The sequence below is a fragment of the Zootermopsis nevadensis genome, unplaced genomic scaffold (assembly GCF_977971745.1).
Source record: "Zootermopsis nevadensis isolate Lab colony 2312 unplaced genomic scaffold, Znev_1.0 Znev_ptg000028l, whole genome shotgun sequence".
Classification (NCBI taxonomy): Eukaryota; Metazoa; Arthropoda; class Insecta; order Blattodea; family Termopsidae; genus Zootermopsis; species Zootermopsis nevadensis.
Genome location: NW_028259160.1, coordinates 13,679,277 through 13,700,915, shown reverse-complemented (window position 1 = coordinate 13,700,915; position 21,639 = coordinate 13,679,277). Strand labels below are relative to the sequence as shown.

At 40.9% G+C, this 21,639-nt stretch overlaps 1 protein-coding gene across 2 annotated transcripts in view; it reads left to right on the top strand.

The window, feature by feature from the left end:
• Positions 1–21,639, top strand: part of LOC110832859 (histone deacetylase 4) — a 119,008-nt gene that overhangs the window by 8,091 nt on the left and 89,278 nt on the right. For both annotated transcript variants that reach the window (XM_087356990.1, XM_087356989.1), the window contains exon 2: positions 6,496–6,592. In XM_087356990.1, coding sequence (XP_087213116.1) covers positions 6,559–6,592 — 34 coding nt within the window. In that variant the 5' untranslated portion in view covers positions 6,496–6,558. The remainder of the gene's footprint in view (positions 1–6,495; positions 6,593–21,639) is intronic.

Genomic DNA, 21,639 nt, shown 5'->3' with positions numbered 1-21,639 from the left:
GCTTATTTAACTTCAATTAGTTACGCTTAAGATGGGTCTGTGGTAGCTGAAATATGTTATAAAATTTGTACATTTTAGAGTATCAACATATCGTGCAAACACCATATCTATACAACTAATGCAACAATAGATTTCTTAATAATTCTTATATAAGATAAGTACCTGTGATATTGTAAAACGTTTTTACCAGCACAAAATTATCTAGTCTACGACGCACTTCTTCTACAAGCGATTCACAGCTCAGCTCTTTCCGCAATAACGAGAGCGGATTGTTGACGGCCGTAATGTAACACAACAATGCCGAGTAAACATATGACGTTTCCTAGGTAACATAACAATGCATGCAAGCTGACCATTGTTTTCAGTCCATATTTACAAATTGTTGAAATTTCCTACACATTTTCCTGTCACTTTTTCGTAACACTTTTTTTTGCGGAATGACCCTTCAATATAGACGTATTTACGTCAAAAAACAGACGAAAGCGACTGAACGGAGTTTTAAAACAAAAACATTTAGAAATTTTAGTGAAATTGTCGAACCATCTTAATTTTCATTTAGATGGTGCAGTTTTAACTATCGCTTTACATAAGAGCATTTTATTGATGTAACGCTGTTTTCTTTAACAGCGTTAACCAATAACATTTCGGGTTCTCAAGGCGGCGATTATGAAGGTGGCTGTATTCTGGGTTGTTGCGTCTTTGCAGTCTAGTAGAAATTTACCCACGTTTCAGAGGTGCTTGCTGCCTCGATCGTCAGGGCGATGATGTCGCTCTACCAGACCACAAGCCGGAAAAACCCAGAAGACTATATTCAGCCTTCAGAATCTGTAATCTCACACAATGTTACGACTGAGTTTCTTAACATTAAAACGGGGAATTTGTGCCAGCGAAAGTATTTTAATTCAGACTCAGAATAGTGTGAGGGAAAAGTGGGGAGGAGGAAGTTCATTCTGTACACACGCCTAAATATCTCTGGCGACGGTACTAAGTTCCTGTTAGGTTTCTGTTTTTGCCCAAATTTAGTGCAGCTGTGGAATAAGTAAGAGGTGTCTTTGGTATCTTTCGATATGAAAGATTTGTGATAAATTGACAGGCCTGTATGTCTATTCACGTAGTTCAATATCCACGGATTCAGAATTCTCGTCACTTTAATATTCAAACAGCTGCATCGTGAGGCCGAAGTGCGAACTTGGTCTTCGACTGGTGTTTCGGATGTTGCAAAGTTACTGTGACGTGTTTTTGCTTGGGCAGACAGTATTCTGACATTGTGTTCCTCGAACAAAGCACAAAAAGTGAAAACATAAAACCAAGGTCGTGTCATTCCGTCTGACAACAAGTTTAATGGACTGGTTTCTGAAAGTCGCCGGAAGGAACGAAATCTTGATTTATTTCAATCCGGCTTTAATTCACATGACGCTAAATTTGAACCGTATCGATTCTCTAAAATATGAAATCGCGCGATCATTTTTCATTTTAGTTTATTGTGTTTTTTAACGACTTTCAAGGAAAGCATTCCCGTCTGTGGACCGTGTGATTTCTGTAGTGCGGTTAGTTTTGCAACACTGGATTTGGATTTGTATGTACAATAAATTAATATGAAGGCCATCGAAATAAGGAAAGTGAAAGACAAAAATACAGGCAGTTTTCTCCGTACTTCTGATGGAGGTGCACTTCCACACTCTTATTTTTGTTTCCTTTGTCGTCTGTCCTGATGAACTGCGTGACTGACATGGCAGTAAGTTCGCCCGTTTTCTGTTTTTTTTCTACATGAAAGTGCAAACTGATGAAATAGTGACAACGTTTTGAAAATTTAAATCCCATTTCTAAAGAGAAGACTTAATTTTGAAGATTTATGTCTTCTAGGTTGTTGCACTGTGTAGTCTGGTCGATGTTAACCAACGTTTCGGAGGTCACACTGCCTCCGTCATCAGGGCGATTCTTTGTATGAAGATTTCTGTCTTCTGGGTTGTTGCGCTGTGTAGTCTGGTCGATGTTTACCAACGTTTCAGAGAGCATACTGCCTCCGTCATCAGGGCGATTCATCAGCGCAACAACCCAGAAGACAGAAATCTTCATACTCACCGCTGTGAAAACCTCAGATCATACAGACTCAATTTTGTCTGCCGAAAGGAAAAGTTGTGGAAATTATCGTTTTCTGCTTGTAACTGATTTCTTATATGCAAAATTAAATAACGTCCTGTTCAAAACACACTGAAATTGTAACTTTCATGCGGTTTTTTTAGTGGATTGAACGAAATGAACGCATGGTAGTGATTTGTCCGTCCGAAGCTGATGAGCCTGTTTTGATTGGGGGTGTTTATAAGTTTCTTAAAAATTGTTGATTGGACAAAATAACTTCGTCCAGTACACAGCATTTATTTGAAACATTTTATTGTGTTGGAATATTTAACGAAATAGGTCTACAAAGAGCGTGATTGGAAATGCGTGCTCTTCGGTTTACACATAAATTCCAAAGGTGTTCTTCACGCCACAGCACGGGTGGTGACGTCATCAGGTAGCTTCGTTGATAACTACGACTCAAGAGGAACGGTAGACCTCTTTATGAATCTTTTACGTAAAGGCGTAGGAAATGCAGTAGTGGTACAAAGGCAACAGTTAAGTTCCCCGATGTCATTGTTGTGTCACAACAATGACCGTGATTCCATTTGTTGGACTCTGGGTCATGCTGGTTGCCTATTTCGTAGGAAAAAGTAGAAGGTTGTGGACGGGCCTTTATCATTTCGGTAGATACGTTAAGTGTCTTGGGGTACACATATCGGATCCTGTCGATACTTTGTTGTTATTGCGTTGTTGTTGTTGTATGTAGGTCGAAGGAAAAACTTCACATTTATACTCAAAAATTGTCAGAACGGCGTGTTGGACAGGTACAAAGTGAAGCGGTCATTACCGAACTGATAATAGTGTAGCAAGCTGTCACCGAATAAGTAATGTCTGTATTGTTTTGTCAGAAGTACGCATTTTTTTCGAGTATGTCCAAAACATATAATGTCTCTCGTGTATCGCGCCAAAAATACTTGGTTCTTTCATCTGTTTGGACCCTAGAAACTGCATTTATCGGGGCAGCCGTCTCTGAATGACGATGACGTTGAGGATGTGATGTCCCGATTGCAAGTGCTTGACTAGATTTTTTTTTGCTTAGGCAGCGCGCTAATTTCTGCTCGGACAGGTGCCCAGCTTGGTGGTGATGTAGAGGAAGACAGTTTTCGACTGCTTGTGAATGCGGTTGTAAAATTCCGTGTTACGGACTCCTGTGCCTACCCTTCGGAACATCCATCGCAAAAATTCTTAGTCGGAGAACTCGAAGGGAGCTGTGCAGAAGTAGGTGTGGATTGGACGTACCTGACACCAAGAGCGGGCTCATGTGAACACGGATAATGAACTTTTTGGTTCCACAAAAGGCGGGCATTTTCTTGATAAAGTCGACGAGTACAATATTTTAAAGGATTCTACTCCATGGCGTTATATTTATTTTGTGGAATGGCTCGTGGACAGTCGTGTAACAAGTACTTTATGCCAGATTGCTGTGGTTTTGTAAATGCGATGCAGATACATGGATGTTACTGCAATTGTTGATTCCAAGTTGGTTTTCCCATGACCGGTAGGTACATCCTGAAGAGAATGTTTTACACCACTGCTACGCCCGTAGGTTGTCACGAGAGCAGAAACGTGGGTTAATCCTTTCAGGCACAGTGGGCGGGTGTAGGCTGCTTTTATTGGACCTAATTTTGTACATAACAAGGCAATTGTGGTTAGGATGTTTTACATACCTTCATATGGCCCGACATGCTCATTAATAGATGTATGCCATTTATGGAATAACGCGGAGAAACACCTGACTGTAGAAAGGTTACAATTATTGGGGGCGTAGATGGATCTATACGATGGCCCCAAATCTACATACCACATTTAATGCTTTATTTCTCCTGAACTATAAGGCATAGAAATCTCGTTCAAATCGGCATCCCAAGCCTTCAATATTGCTGTGTTTCACGTGAATATTGGTTTCTGTTCTTGCTTTTAAAGGCTTTGAAAGTAATGGTTCAAAACTGATCCTGTCTAAATTTCTGAAATCGCGTGCCTGCCCCATCAAAGTTTGACGCCAAACTTTACCTAGAGCGCTTTTCTGACCTTTCACATGATCGAAGGTATTCTTCGATGTTGAATATCCCCTTCTCGGTACTGCACAAAATCGAACGAATGCAAACAAGTTGTGTTGCTAGCCATTTTGCCTTGAAGCTCTGGAGGGGCTTCTTCGGCTAGAATCTGAAATAATGCTGAGTGACCGGAAATACCCCACGATTTGTCAGCTGTTCGAAATGCGTATTTCCCTTTTTCATACGGGAGACTCGAGGTCCTCATGGTGGTGAAGATGTTGATGTTCGTCCTCGGGGTTGTAACGTCGTATGGATTTGTAGGTAGATTTATTTTTATTTAGTGTTCTGTCTGACGACAGGTCCATATGAACAGGATCCTTCCATCCTTTTCTCGGACTGGGACCTGTTCATATACGTTCTTGGCAGATGATCCAGAAGTGGTTTGCCATTGCCTTCTTCTGTGTGTGAATGGAGTAATTGTTGGGATGCCACGGAGAAACCGGGGAAGCCCCCGGAGGAAACCTCCGTGTTGCCTAGACCACGGCCTTGCCCAACACAAGTTATAAATTCGGGCACCGCCGGGAATCGAACCCGAGACCCCAGGATTACAAGGCCAGCGTTCTAACGTGGGCCTACTGTCTCCATTTTCAGGCGTCTTTCGTATCAAGTCTTGGAAAGTTCCGGAATGTTATTTTGAAAGAGGCCACCCATCTTCATTACACTTCCCTTCTGTTTCACCATTCATGATCATGTGCCGTACTTATGCGAACACCACAGTTGATACTTGAAATAGCAGCATGTTGATATGGATGTTCCAAAATACACAAGAAAATTCAGTCTTTGGGTATGTGAAAACATTTAGGCTCTGAGTTTGTTAATGTATACAAAAACGGAGGTGTTCAGCATTGGATGAAAACTTGTTATATTATTTATGAAAATAGCTAGCGGCTGCACTTTGTGCGACGCTGCTGCAGATGATGTGCTTTTCGATGTCGTACGTAAGTATGTTGGATCATATTTTCATTGTAGTGACACGTGCGAGGTCTGACATTTGAAAACGGGACTGAATCTCCACCCCTGTAGGTCTGTTTAGTGAGTAGACACCTTCAAAGTACTGCCCTTCTGATTTTACACAGGCATTCCAACGTCTGTGTCTGGAAATATTGCTGGAAGCCAGTTTTCCAAAGCCCGTCCCGCGCAGACTTCACATTGCTCTCAATTTCATCTGCATTTAATGCTGGTTGACTTTGTCTTTTGGCCATATTTGGCTTTAAGGATTATTTTGCGTGGAGGGGCACATTGTATGGTACAAAATTCACTTGCCAAATAAATGGATTTTTAAAGATGATTTCGTTGCCGTAAACGTTGGAAAGGGTAAGTTAAAATGTCTAGTTCACCACTTTGAATGAAAGCAAAATCCGTGGGTAGGAAATCCGTTTTATTTAAAGGAGCAGGGTAGTTTGATTTTGACCTTCGCTCTTTGTGCTGGCGTTTTATTTCTGAGTTGTACTGGAAGACCCATTTATCACTACAGTTCAGTCCTCCCCTCCCTCCATTAAAATACCGGATCCTTACAAAAATTTTCTGAAAGTTGTGATCACATTCTTTTTCCTTCTTTTTGACAAACAAAACACTCCACCCCAAAATACGTGGCTACTGCAGGGACCACCAGACGCATGCCCGTTGACACCAAGGTGTCCGCGAAAGCAGTTTAGTCTTTGCTTATTATATTTATTTTATTCTCTGACTTTCTTATTTAATTATTTCTTCTTGTATTTTGGATAGGGTTAAAATTTGGAAAATGCGAACGTAATGCCCCCTTAATCGCAAAATCATACGGTGCTGAATTTGAATTGAAATATGTTGCTAGTTTTCCTCACCCAGAAAAGGTTGGCGCCCCCTGGTCTATTGAATCCCACCGACTGTTTGACGCAAAACTGCAGAATTATGTAGTCATGTAATCCAGTGGTATTCAACCTGGGGTACGCGCGACATCTTAGGGGGTACGTGGAATTTAAAATATATATATTATTTTATGATAAACACTGAATAATCAGTAATGTAATTTATTTAATTTATTTTAGATGTAGATTATATACTATACATAACTTGAATTATACACCAATAACTTTGTGGGTACGCGAACAAAGAAGTTTGAATACCATTGATGTAATCTACCATTCACCATCGCACTAGTGTTGCCAGTTGCTACACAAAAACATAGGCCTGTTTGATTGATTATCAGACATCGTATGACGCAGTAGTCCTAATATTTTAGTTTTATTTTAATTATTTCCTGTCGTTTGAATCTTTGAAAATGTGTACTTATTCCCCAGTAAGGGAAGTTCCAAGTGTTATAACCTTTCTGTTTTATTTTCAGGGGGTGCAGGTGGAATATGGTGGTAGCCCCGATGTGACTTCATCGGCTGCATGAAGATCCAATATGTCCAGCCAGGCCAACGACAGCTCAGGCTCTGGTAAGTTCTGTCTTCTTTGTACATGCTTATTTGTTAATATTTTGTAGTTGACTGTCTTATTTGTTTTTGTCTTCAGCGAGTGCCCGTCAGATTGCTCAGTAATGTAAAAACCCAAGTACTAGAATTTGTTGCGTGTAAATAGAGAGTTGGAAGAAATATCTTTTCATTATCAGAGTAACGCAGTGTCGAAGGCCGTATTTGACCTGATGTGTCTGAGGTTTAGTACAACTAAACGGAGATTCAGCAGGAACTTAATAATAATGCAGAAATTAGCGAATAAGCTCAGTTGAATACAATGAAGGAAGGTGCGCATTAGAAGGACAGGAAGACAGCACTCAGTGCTAAGAATAAGATAAGAGCTATAAATATATAATGGGCAGTGCTGGTACGCTCGTGTACAGTTTTGAAGTGGTCAAACACCGAGCTTTGTGGTTAACGCGTGTCTTATTCGCACTTATCTTGCTGTATTAAGCAAGAAGAATGTCGCCTTGACAGTAGCATCAGGCAGAGGCTTGTTGAAGGAGGCCATTTGATAACTGCAAATTCAAAAATTGAAACAGAGCAGTTTGCAGTGTTGCGCACTGCTTGGACAGTTTTACCCTGTTGAAATGTTGCAGTTACAGATGAAATGACGAGAGTGAAAGGGATTTGCTTGAAGGTTGGCAGCTCTTAGATCACCTGGATCAAGAAATGGTTACACAGTTACAAATCGTCGCATTTTCTAAATTTATTCTGTTTCGCTTGATTCTATGGGCTTACCTTGTCAGTACGACTTTCACCTGGATCCACGGCTGAAGCAGCCCCCTCTGTTTCATAAAGACAATTCGAAATGGGGTTCAGAAACATTGACTAAAAAGAATTCAGCCTTGTACCGTTGAATCAACATTATTATTGATGTGGAATAGTGGAACATAGGCTAAAGCTGTGTGCACGAGCCGTCTTGTACAGGGATCACGGTCATTTGGTCAGTTATTCTGTGCTTGCTGGCGGGACTGTCAAGGACAGTTCTTTTTACATGCTTACAGGGACCCAGTATACGATTCTAGGCGATTTTGTATTGGCACGTGGAAAATGAATTTTGTAAATCAAGATTTTTCCGGCAAGCATGTGGCTCGCTTGCTGTGCTTTGGGGAGTGCTCACCTGGAATGCATAATCTCCGAAGATGCAATTGCATCTAGTTCACGTGAGGGCAAAGTAAAGGGATGTTTTATCGCAAATACACGCATTTGTCGTCTGTATCATGCCATATGGAATATTCAGAAGTTATCAGGATGTGTTTGAATTGAAGAGGCTGGTAATGACGTTGGCTTATTAGACGAAAGGTAAAGTACCGATGCCATAAACGACAATGAGATATTTTTACGATTTTATCACAGGTTTTACCGGATTTCCTGGATTCGGGCGTTATTTTATCAGCACAGTGGTCCATCTTGTGACCAACTCGCTACAAGTGGGAACTTAGGGCAGTGACGAGGATGACTCAACCAACCAACCAAAAAGCCAACTAAGGGCAAGCGTAAGACATCGTCCCTTGTTAGGTAACATAATTTCTGCGTACGAAACGCATTGCTGGAAATAGTAAACAAAGCCTTATAACTAAAACGGGAATTTGCTTACGCTAACGGGGGTTGCGAGGATGACTGGTGATGATAAACGCATAAAAGCTCCATGCCTTACGAAGAACTTTAACACGCGACCACGTAAGCAAAAGTCGTAAGCTTTAGACAACCGTAATCACCATGTCGTAGCATGAAGCTCATCGACACGCCATGTAGGCCAAAGTACGGTTATTGAGGGCAGCTACTAGGGCCTAATTACAATTGCTGATAAATTGTTTTGAATTTTGATAAATTCTTGGGACCAACAAAGGAAATGGTGTTCGCAATGGAATTAATTAAGCAGTAATTTCAGGAAGTAAGTTTAATGAGTTATCTTACGATGTGTGCGCTCCGTTTCATTTCACTGTGAAATGAGTTTCGTATTCTGGTGGCTGACCTCATGTCTTAAAAGAAATTAAGCATTTGGTCCTGTGAAGTTGCATAACGACGAATTTGTTGTAATTTTATTTAAGTAGTTGGTGTGAATAACGGAGAAAGTATTTGTTATAGAATTTTAGAAGGGAAACCAGAAGGAAGTCGGGCATTCTGGACGAATGTATCTGGCGAAAATGGGTTTGTTGTAGTTGAGGGTTCGATTTGAATTGCTGCATCAGTAATAGTGTATATCAATGAACCTCGGGGTTTGATAAAAGCCGGTGAATTTATTGACAGTCTGAGATGTTTCCGGCTTATCAAGAAGGACTATTCGAGAGGAAACGAGTATTCGTAATATATGTATGACACATTTTTCATAAAATTAAATATAGGCTATTATTGTTGACTTTGCGAAACTAACAGCGGTAAAAGACGGTATTGACACTTGCAGGTGGAGGAGTCGTATTTGCGAGACGTACCTAGTTGTCCTGCAACCCGAATTAACGACGTAGCCCGTAATGACGGACGTCTTAGCCAATTTGTAGAACACCGGATGTTTACATTTTCATTTCCTTGTGACTCTAGTTGTGTAATAGTCGCACATTATTGTAGTGGAAGTTTCCAAAATTTGTTCTGGTGGCTGCAGTTACGCGTTACACAGTGTAGAAGTTATGTGTTGATCTATCTGTCCGCCCGCACAAGTGAAATATGGATTTAGATGAAATTTGATATTGGGGTACGCACTAAACGTTGTCAGAATAAATTAATTTTAGTGCCCATGTTTAACATAAAACTCAAATTTAATATTCCTAAATATCAGCTCGTCGGACAAAACATTAATGAGACCTACATGACGTAGATATTGACGTAATTGAATTATACAATTTTAATTCCAAACCTCGTTGCAAACACGCCTAAAACCAAAATAATAAATCTCTAGTTGTAAGCACTGATGTGTCTGCCTAATAGGCCATTTATTCTGACTGCAATTTTCGGAACTGCACAAATTAATTCCTGTGACATTACATGAGATAAAGATCATGCGTTGTAAACTGGAAACGATGGTAAAGCGGACGAGAACTGTTTGAATAGGCCCTGTAGAATATTATCGCATGGAACGGCTTAGGTAAGCGTCGTGATCCCTGCGCGGTGTTCGGGCCGTCGTCGCTGCCTGTTCTGTATTTTTCTGGGTGGCCCTAGAGTCGTCCTGGTTGTGGGGTGAAGTTTCCCTTGGGTGGATATCCATTCTTCATGCTTTCACTGCATCATGTCCCAGCCTTACTATCGGTCTCCTGTAATGAAAATCCTGTCGCCTTGCAGCATTACATGGCGATCATGGCTGGCGATATGATCTTCGTGAGTGGTTGCACAGATGTCATTCGGTTCTTCGGAAGTGTCAGAGAGAGAAAAGTTGATACATACAAATATGCTTTTAAGCCGTCGCCTTTTGGCATTAGAGTAAATATGGCGCCGTTCTTCTTGTGGGTTGTGACGCCGTGTGTATTTGTAGGTAGATATGCGTTTTGGAGAAACATACTGAAGCCCTGAAGAAGGAGACAGTATATTTCTTCGATATGTTGATATCTTCCTACAAGTCGTAGCCTAGAACATCTTCACCGCCGTAAGAAACCCAGATCTCAAAATTGTTATTGTGTCAAACGTATGTGTCAGGAACACGTCGTAAATCTTGTAGGCCTACGTTATGTATTATGTTGCTGTAACTTAGGTTCTTGTACCAAAATTAACAAACATCCTGAGTCTGAAAGGTTACTTAGTCATGTGACGATTTTTCTGAACGTTCTACCATTGGAAGTTGAAAGAGATCTTCAATATTTGTTTTGAATGCTGTATTACATAAGCCATTCCAAGAAGTTTATATTTTTAAAGACCGATTTTTTTTTCATGTTTTGTCCGTCCAGAACACTTCCCCAGTACAACTGTAACTCGTGTGCCACATTTCTTGTATAAATTTCTCAGAATTCGAGTGTGTGTTTATGGTAATAAGCCTGTTTCCTCAAGGTCCTTTGGATATACGGCAGCAGAAACGGTATTTGTGCATTTATATGTTCATTCATTGATGGAACAAATTCACTTATAATTTATGAAGTGTCACACCAGTGAAACCATTTGCATGAGTTATGAGGCACTGGTGGAACGAGGCAAGAGATCTTCCGTTAATATTGATCTCCATCAAGAACAACAACCCACGGGAACCTCATTTTTTGCTTAACACGTACATAGGCCAATATAAAGACACTTACATAATGTCTGCCGAGGTAACCAAGCTTATTCTGGGTACCAGGAGTTTGGTCGGCTTATTTTTATCATCCATCAGCTTGAGCCTGCAAATACAAGTCGATGCACCCAATTCCAGCGGGATTCAGAACTGAAGGGAGTATTTTCAGCTTTGGTACTTTATATAATGCATGTTGATGTGACGGTCTACCAGAAACGAGTATCTGAAAATGTTGGCCTTATAGGCCTGTATAATACACCATTGTTCATCAACTGGTGGTCCATGGACCGCTGTAGGTCTGTGACCTCTACTTCGCTTTACGTTGTGTATATTTTATCACAGCTTTAAAAAGACTGTTTCAGCGAGCGTCTCTTTCGATTTCGTTTTCCTTTAACAAGCAAGTAGTTTGTGTCGATCGTTACAATTCTTTTTGCAGAGAAATCTCTAATATGGAGAAGAGTCTTTAGAAAGCGATAGTCTCGCTTCTTATGGATACAAGAAGGTTCATTACCGTGTTATAAAGAGCCACATGAATGTAGTTCACATGCTTTCACTATTTGATTTCGATAAATTTTAATTTTATCTTGCAATCTACTGCTACGTATTCCTAGTGGTCTCTGTTTTTCAGGCCTTTCAACCAAAATTTTGATCGCATTTATCACCTCCCTGTGCGCACTATATGTCCCGCTCATATTATCTTTCTTGATGTGATTATCCTAATATTTGGTGGAGTGTACATATTATGGGGCTTTCTGTTAAGTATTTTACTTTACTCTCTTGTTCTATTTTCACAATGCGAAATGCCAAGGGTCGGACCTCTAAGGAATAGACGGTAAAATTATAATTTTATGTTTGAATATTTACGTTTTTAGATAGTAGGCGGGAAGACTAAAGATTCTGAACCGAAAACATAAACCATACGCGCCTAAGTAAATACGTATGGGCTTCGAAATGAGCCTATAACACCGGCCTAAGATTCGGGAGATTATGTACTTTATATAACGTGCACGTGCAGGCAACCGCGTGATTATCCATTGCATTGTCTTTCCAGAAAGTACACTTCCGGCCGACACACTGCAGAATTAATGATTTCACCGGGTCACACCAGGTAATTCAGTTCTCTTCTGTATTTTAAAACCGATTCTACAGGTGCGAAGGAGGATGGTTGTAGTCACAAAATTAAGTATGTGTTCTCTAAAGCAATTAGGATACCATTAAATGTTTTGCTGCGTCTAAGAGGAAGCTTAGAATAATTTAGTTTTGGTACGTTTTGGTCCAGTATAAATTACGTTTTTGCAGAATCTCAAATAGACGGGGCCCAGAATTAACATGCCAATTTAAGTCAAGAATTCTGAACAATCTTTCATGTTTAGTTTGTTTCGGGTGGTCATGCAAAGAGACTTGTAATTTAAGAAAAAATGCTGTTTACCCTGAGTATTTGTTTAATAGTTCTGATGTGGGTTTGCTCCTTGGATCAGCTTTTCTCGAAGTGCAATCTCCCCTTCTCCCTGGGAGCCTTGAAGCTTTTGTCGATGGGCTGATGGCCTAATTATAATACACACATTTGTAAGAAAAGGCCTCATGATAATTACAAACATGGCTTCATAGGAAGCCTGTAGCCTGGTAAGTTACCGACGTTTCGGAGGAACTTGCTGCGTACATCAAGAAGGCAAATCATTACGATGATGGATGCAGCAAGCACCTTAGAAATGTCGGTATACGTTTACCAGGCTACACTGCAAAACAACCCTGAAGACAGCCGTCACCATGAAAGTTCATTGGCAATTATTTTTTAATTGGCAAAGTACATTTTAAGTAATTTTTACAGATTGTTTCTTATTCTCGTCAAGGGAGCCTCAGACCGAAAGAGCTAGGGAAACATTGCTTTAGATGTCGTAGCACTAGCAGTTTTTCATTCGAACAGCCAGCAAGCCGGTCAGGTAGGGTGCTGTCGATCGGCTCTCGGGGACGTGCTGGATTCAGCATCGTTTCAGTCGACGAGCGGGCGTCTCAAAGTAACAAACATCAAGGTCAGCGAGTCGGAAGTGCGGTTAGGTCAAGCTGTGATGGTGGGCGGTGTATTTTCTGAATGGCGTAATCAGCATTATTCAGTTTTTTATGCCACGTGTGTGTGTGTTCAGAAATAAATTGTGTTGTTAATAAAATTCAGGGTCTTGCTGCTAGGCTTGGTGAAGGCCATCCAGTTCGCTATTGATCGCGACTATTTTTAAACACGTCGTCGTATTTTGTGAGCGTGTGCGCGGTTCCCATAGTAGCTGCATTGACCGCGGACGGAAATAGAACTGCGCAAAACAGAAAGAGACGGAGGCCGAGGTTCGCCTCTTCTCTTCTCATTCTCTCGTCTTCGTACTTTCAAACCATTCTTTTTTTAAACCACGGTATTCTGTTCATATACCGTTACCACCCTCGCCTCCTGCCCATCCCCCCCCCCCCCCGCCCAAGGTACCCCTTTCCTGACACCACGCCCCGTTTTATTCCACTTTTGTTTGTAAAATGAATTTCACGTTGTGTTATGTAGAGAGCGCCTGTAATTGGCTTCGTTGTTCTTCAAACAAAACTGGAAGAAGCCACCGAGCGAAGAGAATGTCTGCGTATGCTGACAAAATAGGCTCTTTGATAAGATTTCGGCTTGTTTGAATAATATCATTATCCAAAGTTGGACTGTACTTATTAGCCCACTTTCTTTATTTTATAGACAAATAGGGCGACGTGTCTGTATCTCTTCCTTCTAACAAGATTTCAATAAACTGACGGATTTTTATGAAAATATGTCGATTGTATGAAACTAAATGCCTGCAGAAAAACCGAAACTATTTTTAATAAGACCATAATAAGAATATGGCGGTGAGGCAGGGGTTACATTACTGCCATTTGTTAAACGGCCCTGAAATTGTTTAAATTATGACACCTGTATGATCGAAGAACATAGAACTTATGTCAAGGCCTTTTTCTTTTGTAGAATGTAAAATAACAACTTTGCGGTCGTCTAAATTTTTCATTTAGCTTTCAGTTTGACAGGAATTAATAACGGACCGCTGGAGCTACGATTATGAAATTTCGTACGAAGAGAGGTTAAACGTACCTAGAAATTACGTATTACGTATTAATTATTATTTATTTAGTGTTCTGTCTGACGACAGGTCCATATGAACAGGATCCTTCCATCCTTTTCTCGGACTGCGACCTGTTCATATACGTTCTTGGCAGATGATCCAGAAGTGGTTTGCCATTGCCTTCTTCTGTGTGTGAATGGAGTCATTGTTGGGATACCACGGAGGAAAACTCCGTGTTGCCTAGACCACGGTCTTGCTCAACACAAGATATAAATTCGGGCACCGCCGGGAATCGAACCCGAGATCCCAGGATTACAAAATATTTAGTATTGAGGTTCTCACTGCTGCGAGTACGAAGATGGCTGTCTTATGGTTGTAGCTCCGTGTAGACTGATAGAAGTTTACCGACGTTTCAGTTGCTTCTAGTCTCCGTCAGGGTGATAGCAACGCTTCAACCCAGAAGACAGTCGTGTTAATATGAAATATTGTTTATTATTTGCAGATTTTTGGCATTAGCATTAGCAACAGTAGGATAGTAGAGTGTGTGCACTAGGAAGGCAGGGTTTGTGAGTTCGGACTGGAAGTTTTCATTTTGACCATCTGACACGGGATGACCTGACCAAGTGGCCTAAAAATCCAACCGAAGTATTGTATATCAAGTTTGATCAAAATATGTCATAGTATTCGAAATACGAGGCGCGTCCTCAAAGTAAGTTTCCCTGGGGCCGTTTACAGAAACAAAACACAATTTCATGGAAATATTTATTGCAACAGATACAGCAAGTGTCCAGCTATTTTTCAACATATTCGCCACCGGAATTGAGACATTGGTCATACCGTGGGACCAACTTTTGAATACCTGTGTCGTAGAAGTCTGCCGCCTGGGATTGGAACCACTGTGTGATAACCATCTCCGCCTCTCTGTCATTCTCAAAACGCTGACGCTGACCGGACAGGAATTTCTTGAGGTGTAGGAAAAGATGGAAATCACTGGGAGCGAGGTCCGGGCTGTAGGGTGAATGATTAAACACCTCCCAGCTGAACTCCTGCAGGAGACTTGCTGTCCGTCGAGCCGTGTGCGGCTTAGCGTTATCACTGACCGCACTTCACAGTCGGCGGGAGCTGGAATAAGAACCTCCATCTTAAACAGCTGCAACGATGCTACTGTGAGAACGCGGGAGGTGCCGTTAGTGCATGCGCCATGCTACGTGATTGCTCTATCACGTACGCACAGTCGCTTCGCGCAATATAAGGTTTGCTAGCTGTGGGACGAGTGGGAAACTTACTTTGAGGACGCGCCTCGTACATCGATAACATTTTCAGAACATGACGAAACTTAACAGGTATTTTTCGAGGATATTCCTTTTTAACGGCGCTTAGAAATACGACTTTTTACACATTTTTATATTTGTTTTTACTATTGGTACCTGTATCAATATATCGACTACATCAATATGGCATAGAAACGCAGTCCAAGCCTGACTAGTCTGGACCGTCTGCGGAGCGCTAATCCAGTGCCACTGTCATGTTCAGTGGCGGAATTTGTTGAAGGAACCTACTCTGTATTCACGTTCATTGTCGTTTGCAGACGCCTACAGCCGTTTCTCATGCACCACTAATCCTGTTCTGCAACACGTGCCAATGGGAAGCGGTCGATACGATTTTGAATGCCTGTCACACACACGTCCCAAGATTCGTCGCGTGATTGGTTCTCGTACCAGTTGCTTGGTAATGTTCCGCAAAATGTGCATTAGCATTAAAGTTGCAGATTTGGTGAGATGCAACTACAAAGCAAGAGAACATAACACACACAGCCTGCAGATGTTGAGCTGTGTCATCATATGCCGAGCCCAAATGGAATACTGTTTAATTATATTAAGCAGAAGACGTGGTCGGTTAGTTACGCCCTGTTAGATTTACATGGCTGTCTGCTAGACACCTGAGTGTCCATCTCGGTAGTTGCTATGGATAAGTCAAGGACGATTCTGTGGCCCCACGAAACTTTAATCTGTTGGAGTAGTAAGAAACTTGGAACGTTAGGTTGGCCATTCAGTACGGTATAGTGCCAGGTTATGATGACGTAAGGACCTGTTTCTCCATGCCTTCATTTCGGGCTTCTTTGTAGACGTGCTTCATGTTTTGGGTCTTAAATTAGCCTGCCAGCAGCCTGAAGAGAGTGCCAGATTGTAAGGTGTTGAATGATAAAGTTGCTGAAATCACATTGCACGAATGAAACGTAATTTTCTGATCAGTTGCGCTAATTTCGTTCATTGTTCAACATTATTTAATTTGTTTTTCTGTATATTGTAGTTAATATCTGCGTCTGGAATAAGGTTAAATGGAGTTGAAAAAGGGAAGTTTGATAAGTAAACTTTAGTTTCTGGAAGTCATCATGTTACATTCGTCTGCCATACGAAGGGTCAGATCCACATATGGAAGGATAAGTGATTTCAGTAGCGCGCTTTCTTCAGTTGAGGGAAAGAGGACATACTTGTACCTTATTTTCTTGCTATGGAAATATGAGGGCGAGGAATTGTTTCGCCTGGGGTCCTAAGACCAAAAATGTGATCACGCATTCGAGGTTTTTTCTTCTCATATTAATCAAATTGGTGTTATTAAATGTAAGACAATGCGGACACAATACGAATTTGGTTACAAAGCAGAATAAGTCATTCAAAGTTCTCCTTTAGAACACATCTGTACCGAGGCAGGTGGCAAAAGTACTGTACGCAGAGGTTCCGTCGCATTGTGACAAATATTTAAAAGAACTTGCACAAATTCACTATGTTAGGTAGAACTATTATACCCATAGACCCCTACTTTCAGCATCGCCCTCAAGAAGGGTCTTGAGATTAGTGTCTCGCAATCACAAACTTTTGTCCGTACAGAAGTATGACGGATGATGTGTTTATAAGTTGATTGTGTTTGTATTTTTCAGTCTCCTTAGTACTTATACCCAACCGCATCACATGCATGTTGAAGAAGTTGCCGGTCTGGCACGGCGATAGGTTACAGCAACAAGGGGAAACAGAAAGAGGGCAGGTGTAATTAGGCGCTTCTTTATGCTATAAAATAAGTCCACTCTTCTCCCAAATAATTTGAACTGGTATCATTTTCGATGTGACTGACCCCGGGGCCGCCACCAATTTGATTGTTTCCTCGAGTGTCTTCCGATTATAATCCGAAGACACTCGAAGAAACACGATAAGTAATGGACTACTGATTATTAGTCCATTATTTATCGTTATTGTATTAGATCGACATGAATTCATCGATTGTTGAATGTCTTGTTTTTCACTTTTATTCTTTCATTCTGACTCTGTGTAGAATTCTAAATACCGTTGGTTTAATGCTTTAGAATATATTTTTAATAAAATATTGTGAATGTAATTTGTATCACCCAGTACTTTTAAGCGACTTTTTCAGATTTCGACACATTCTTTTTACAGTTGCATAAAACGAACGCATAATACAGACATTCTGTGTGTCTGATCGTTTGTTGGAATGTTTGATATCCGAAGTAACTGTAATCCATCAGTTGGAATGGTCGGTAGTGGGGGCTCACGAAAGTAATTTTGGATGAATTTAATTATGTGCACTGACCATTATAACCTCAAAAATTGAATTTTTATAAATAAAAAATCGACGAAAAATATAGTACGTGTCATAACATGTGTTATAGAACTTAGTAAAACTGAACATTTGTTTGAGACGATTTAGTTAGTGTGAATATTTAAGGAAGTGCAAGGAAACCCCCGTCTTACCTTCTACAACAGATTTTTATCTGAAGTAAATAAACGTCAAGGCCAGTGAAATGTGCAAAACAGAAGAAATATGTTTTCTTGTGGGTGTTCACTTCCACTATTTTCCCGTGCTATCTTGTGGAATACCCGAGTGTAGGATTATGGAAAACGAAGGTGTGTGGTGACGTCATTGGTATATGCTAGGTTAGGAACATTGAACCTGGAAATGCTTATTTTAGTACAGTACTATGTCGTCATTGTTTCTTAAATTTGGTTTTTTACTGCTTTATAAGGGAAGATGGATCTGTACTTTATTAGGCACATCGCATGAAGAGCGAATCCCTGTGATTAATTAAGCACCATGCCACGGAGACTAGCGAACGGATTTACAGCTACACGCATTTGTATCCTACGTATTAGGTGAAGGTTAAGTGGTCGCTTTGACGTTTCGGCCGCTTTGCCCGTGTGGCAGAGTCCCCGGTGCACGTTGCGTGGGCCTCAGAGCCGATCTGAACGAGATTACGTGATCACATTTAATTTCTCCAAGCCAGTTCTTCGATTATAGTTTTGAAATTAATTGTCACCATGTCCTTCCACCGTTTGCCGTGAGTGAGTTTCTTCGTAGTTTCTACTATAGTCCCTGTAGGCTAACGTTAGAATAGTGTTGTTTTGTACGGGCGTGAAACTTGAGAGCAAAGTACCGAGAAGATTATTTAGACTTCAGAAGAATGAAGTGACAGAAGGCTGGAGACAACTGCATGATGAAGAGGGCCATAATTTGTATTCTTTGCCGGTGACAAAGTGTGTGTGAACTCGTTAATGAACTTTTGGTTCCATAAGAGGCGATAAATTTCTTGGGTAGCCGAGTGACCAAGAGCTTATCAATAAGGATTTTGCTCTGTGGAGTAAGAACCTCAACAAGAGGCCGGAATCGTTTCCTTCCTGTGCTTCCGAATTAAGCGTCACAGTCATTTTTCTATTCGACGCTATGTAAGCAATTGATAAACCGTAGTTAACTTAACAGTGAAACAAGCAGGCAGTAATCATTCTGCGACAAGATGTATGATTTATGACATCCGCTAGTTTATCTCTTTAAACCACAGAGATAACTATGTGTACGTATAACCAGCTTTAACTTTCATTCATTCATTTTGCACACGTGTTAATGATTCTCAGAATAAACACAAGTTTGTTCTGTAAATAGCGCTTGTTGAGGTTTGTAATGGAAATGTGGTGTATTTTATTCGAGGTAGGAACAGAATTTTTAAGTATCGTTTAGATGAGCTTCGCGCTTTAAAGGGCATACGCAAGCTCCTTTTAGAAAATTCAGATTGACGTAAAGGTTAGGTTAGGTTATACAGAATACGTTCTAATCGATCCTGAAGTCTACCAAGTACAGGTTATAACTCCTGTCTTGTGAAGCTTGTGTTAGACGCAGTCGGACGTCGTCTGCATTGTGTCTTATTTAGCTATATACCATATGTGTCAGATATTTGTTATTTCAAGAAAGAAAAAGGTGTCTGCATGAGTCACTGCTTCCCACAGTTTCCGTTCTGAGAGACATTTTCGCCCTGACTGTTAGGCAACCCACCCAGCACTCATAAAAGCGTATTGTTTATGGGACATAATCTGAAGACACACGAGTTAAATCTCATGAACTGATGATCAGGTTACTTCTAGACAAGGACATTGAGTAGTAGGCGAAACTCAATGTATTTCGTGATCTAAATCAGATGCCAGAAATGCGTGCTATTTGTGTAATGTCTGACCGTCATTTCTCGAGCCGTCTGCAATGTCTGGTTGCTCAGGAATGTAAACCACTGTGTGGAATGTTACGACTGCTAAGGTGCAGGCCTCTTACGCGTCTGCGAAGGCGGGAATTGGCTTAGAGAAACTGAATATGATCATGACAGCAGGCAGAACTAACAGATCCGCATTCTGTTGGTTTCCTGACTAAGATAACATTTACATAATTGAGTTAGAGACGGATTGATCGGGCAAGAGACAGATTCTGCGTGTGACCATTCGATTGATCGAGTGGGTGATGTCGAATGAATGAGAGTGAGCCGATGAGACGCATGCAGAAGAAAGCACTTGATATTGGTGCTTGTCCTTAATACTTTGTTTCTTTGTTGCAGGTAAGTTCTACCATCAAGACGAGTTACAACAGTAAGTTCTGTTGCTGAGAATAACGCTTCTATTTCTGTGCATGAACCGCTTTGTTCCACAACTCGCCCATATTCTTATTTGTATATTGTCGAATCATATTATCGTGATTTCATACAGTCCAAGGGATTGCTTCCGAGGTCCGAACCCACGACTGTAGCTTTCCCCAGGTCTAATGCCATTCGGCCGTTCGGATATCTTACTGTTCCCACGGATTGTGAATGGCGTAACGAGATTTTGTTGGTCGTTTGAATGACGTGCAGAGGCGATTATTACGGGAGACTTACGTTTCAGCAGAGTTTCGCCATTGCCAAACGATTTTATGTTCAGATTTCTTAAGTGTCCTGTTGCTTGTTATGAAGTGCATTAGGAAAGATGGAAACCAATACCATGATTATTTAAATATTAAAAATACATCGAATTGGAAAGTCCTTTTCATTGGAGCATTTTATAAATGAAATAACTTTTTATTTTTATTTAATTGTAGGTTTTCGAATAGCGTAGTCTGTAACGGCGATGGCCTCGAGAGCGTTTTCGTAAGTCTTCTTTAAGAAATTAGGTGGGAACCATGTGGACAGCCTTTTTGGACGATTCATTTCTCCGAAACGTTGGTAACCACCTACAAGATTACACGTCGTCATAACCCAGGAGACCACAGTCCACATTTTCCCCGCAGTGTTAACCTGAAATCTTAAATACCAGTAATGTTGTTCTTATTTGTGAAGCTTCACGCAGTGTTAAAACTAAAACAAGCTTTTTTTTTCGCACACCTCCAAAGTGTAATTTTGAACACACAACTTCCGCGCCATCTTCGTTTGCCGTTCCAGACGTTGTTACAAGTTTTTGCGATCTCAATGACGCTCACTTGCTGCTAGTCTGGCTGTTCAGTGGTTTTCGCGGTATAAATACTAGCTAGTTGTGTCGTGCATTAGAGGTCAAAATAGATTCTCCCTGGTTATGAAAGTGGAAAGAGTAGGATGTGATATTTCGGAGTCTAAGTGAGCCACCCCTTAGCTCTCCCTCCCGTGTGTCCCCACTGTACACGCTCCCATTTATCTGCGCACTGCAGAATACTTCATTTATTACTGTATTCGTTCAACAAACTGCGTCTTCTATGTGTCTCCGAAGCCTTGCTGAGATAACGCAGTTTAAGCTCGTTACTGAATGAGTGTGATGTCATTTGTGTCCTGGAGATGTAACAACGCTGGCTTCTTTCATGTGCTCGGTTAATTTTTCGTTTGACGATATTCTGGATTTTGGCACCGTGTATACTCGCCGGTAGGTGCCAACGTTTCGAAGAAACATGCTGTCTCATCTTCAGGGCTGAAGATGGAGAGTTGGAATCGGACGATAAAAGACGCTTTGTATGAAGATGCCAAAGTGACATCGAGTAATTCATAGGCAGACACCCTGCCCACAAACCACTTTGGGGAATCCACAATGATGACGTTATTGCAAGCCAGACAGACCCCAGACACTCCGCTAACCCAGGCGTCATTGATCCTACGCAACCCTGATATCACACGCGCCATTTTCAAAGGTCGAAGGTCATATCTTGAGGAAACAAGCAGCCTGCCATTACTATTAAAAGTACTTATTGAAGGGCGTTCACAAATTAAAGATCTAGAGCCATTAACAGCACGAAAGTTGTTACGCTATACTTACGTTTCCTAACTTGTTCTGATAAGCGATCAAGTAGCGTAGTTAAGAAGAATGTTTCAGGTTGGGTAAGCTTAACATTAATTTAAAATATCATATTTATTTGCATTACTTCCTACTCGCATATACAGACTTATTTTCACTCCTCGTAATTTCCCCAGCGATGTGTTCCTTTGTCACTAGCTTCAGAAATAA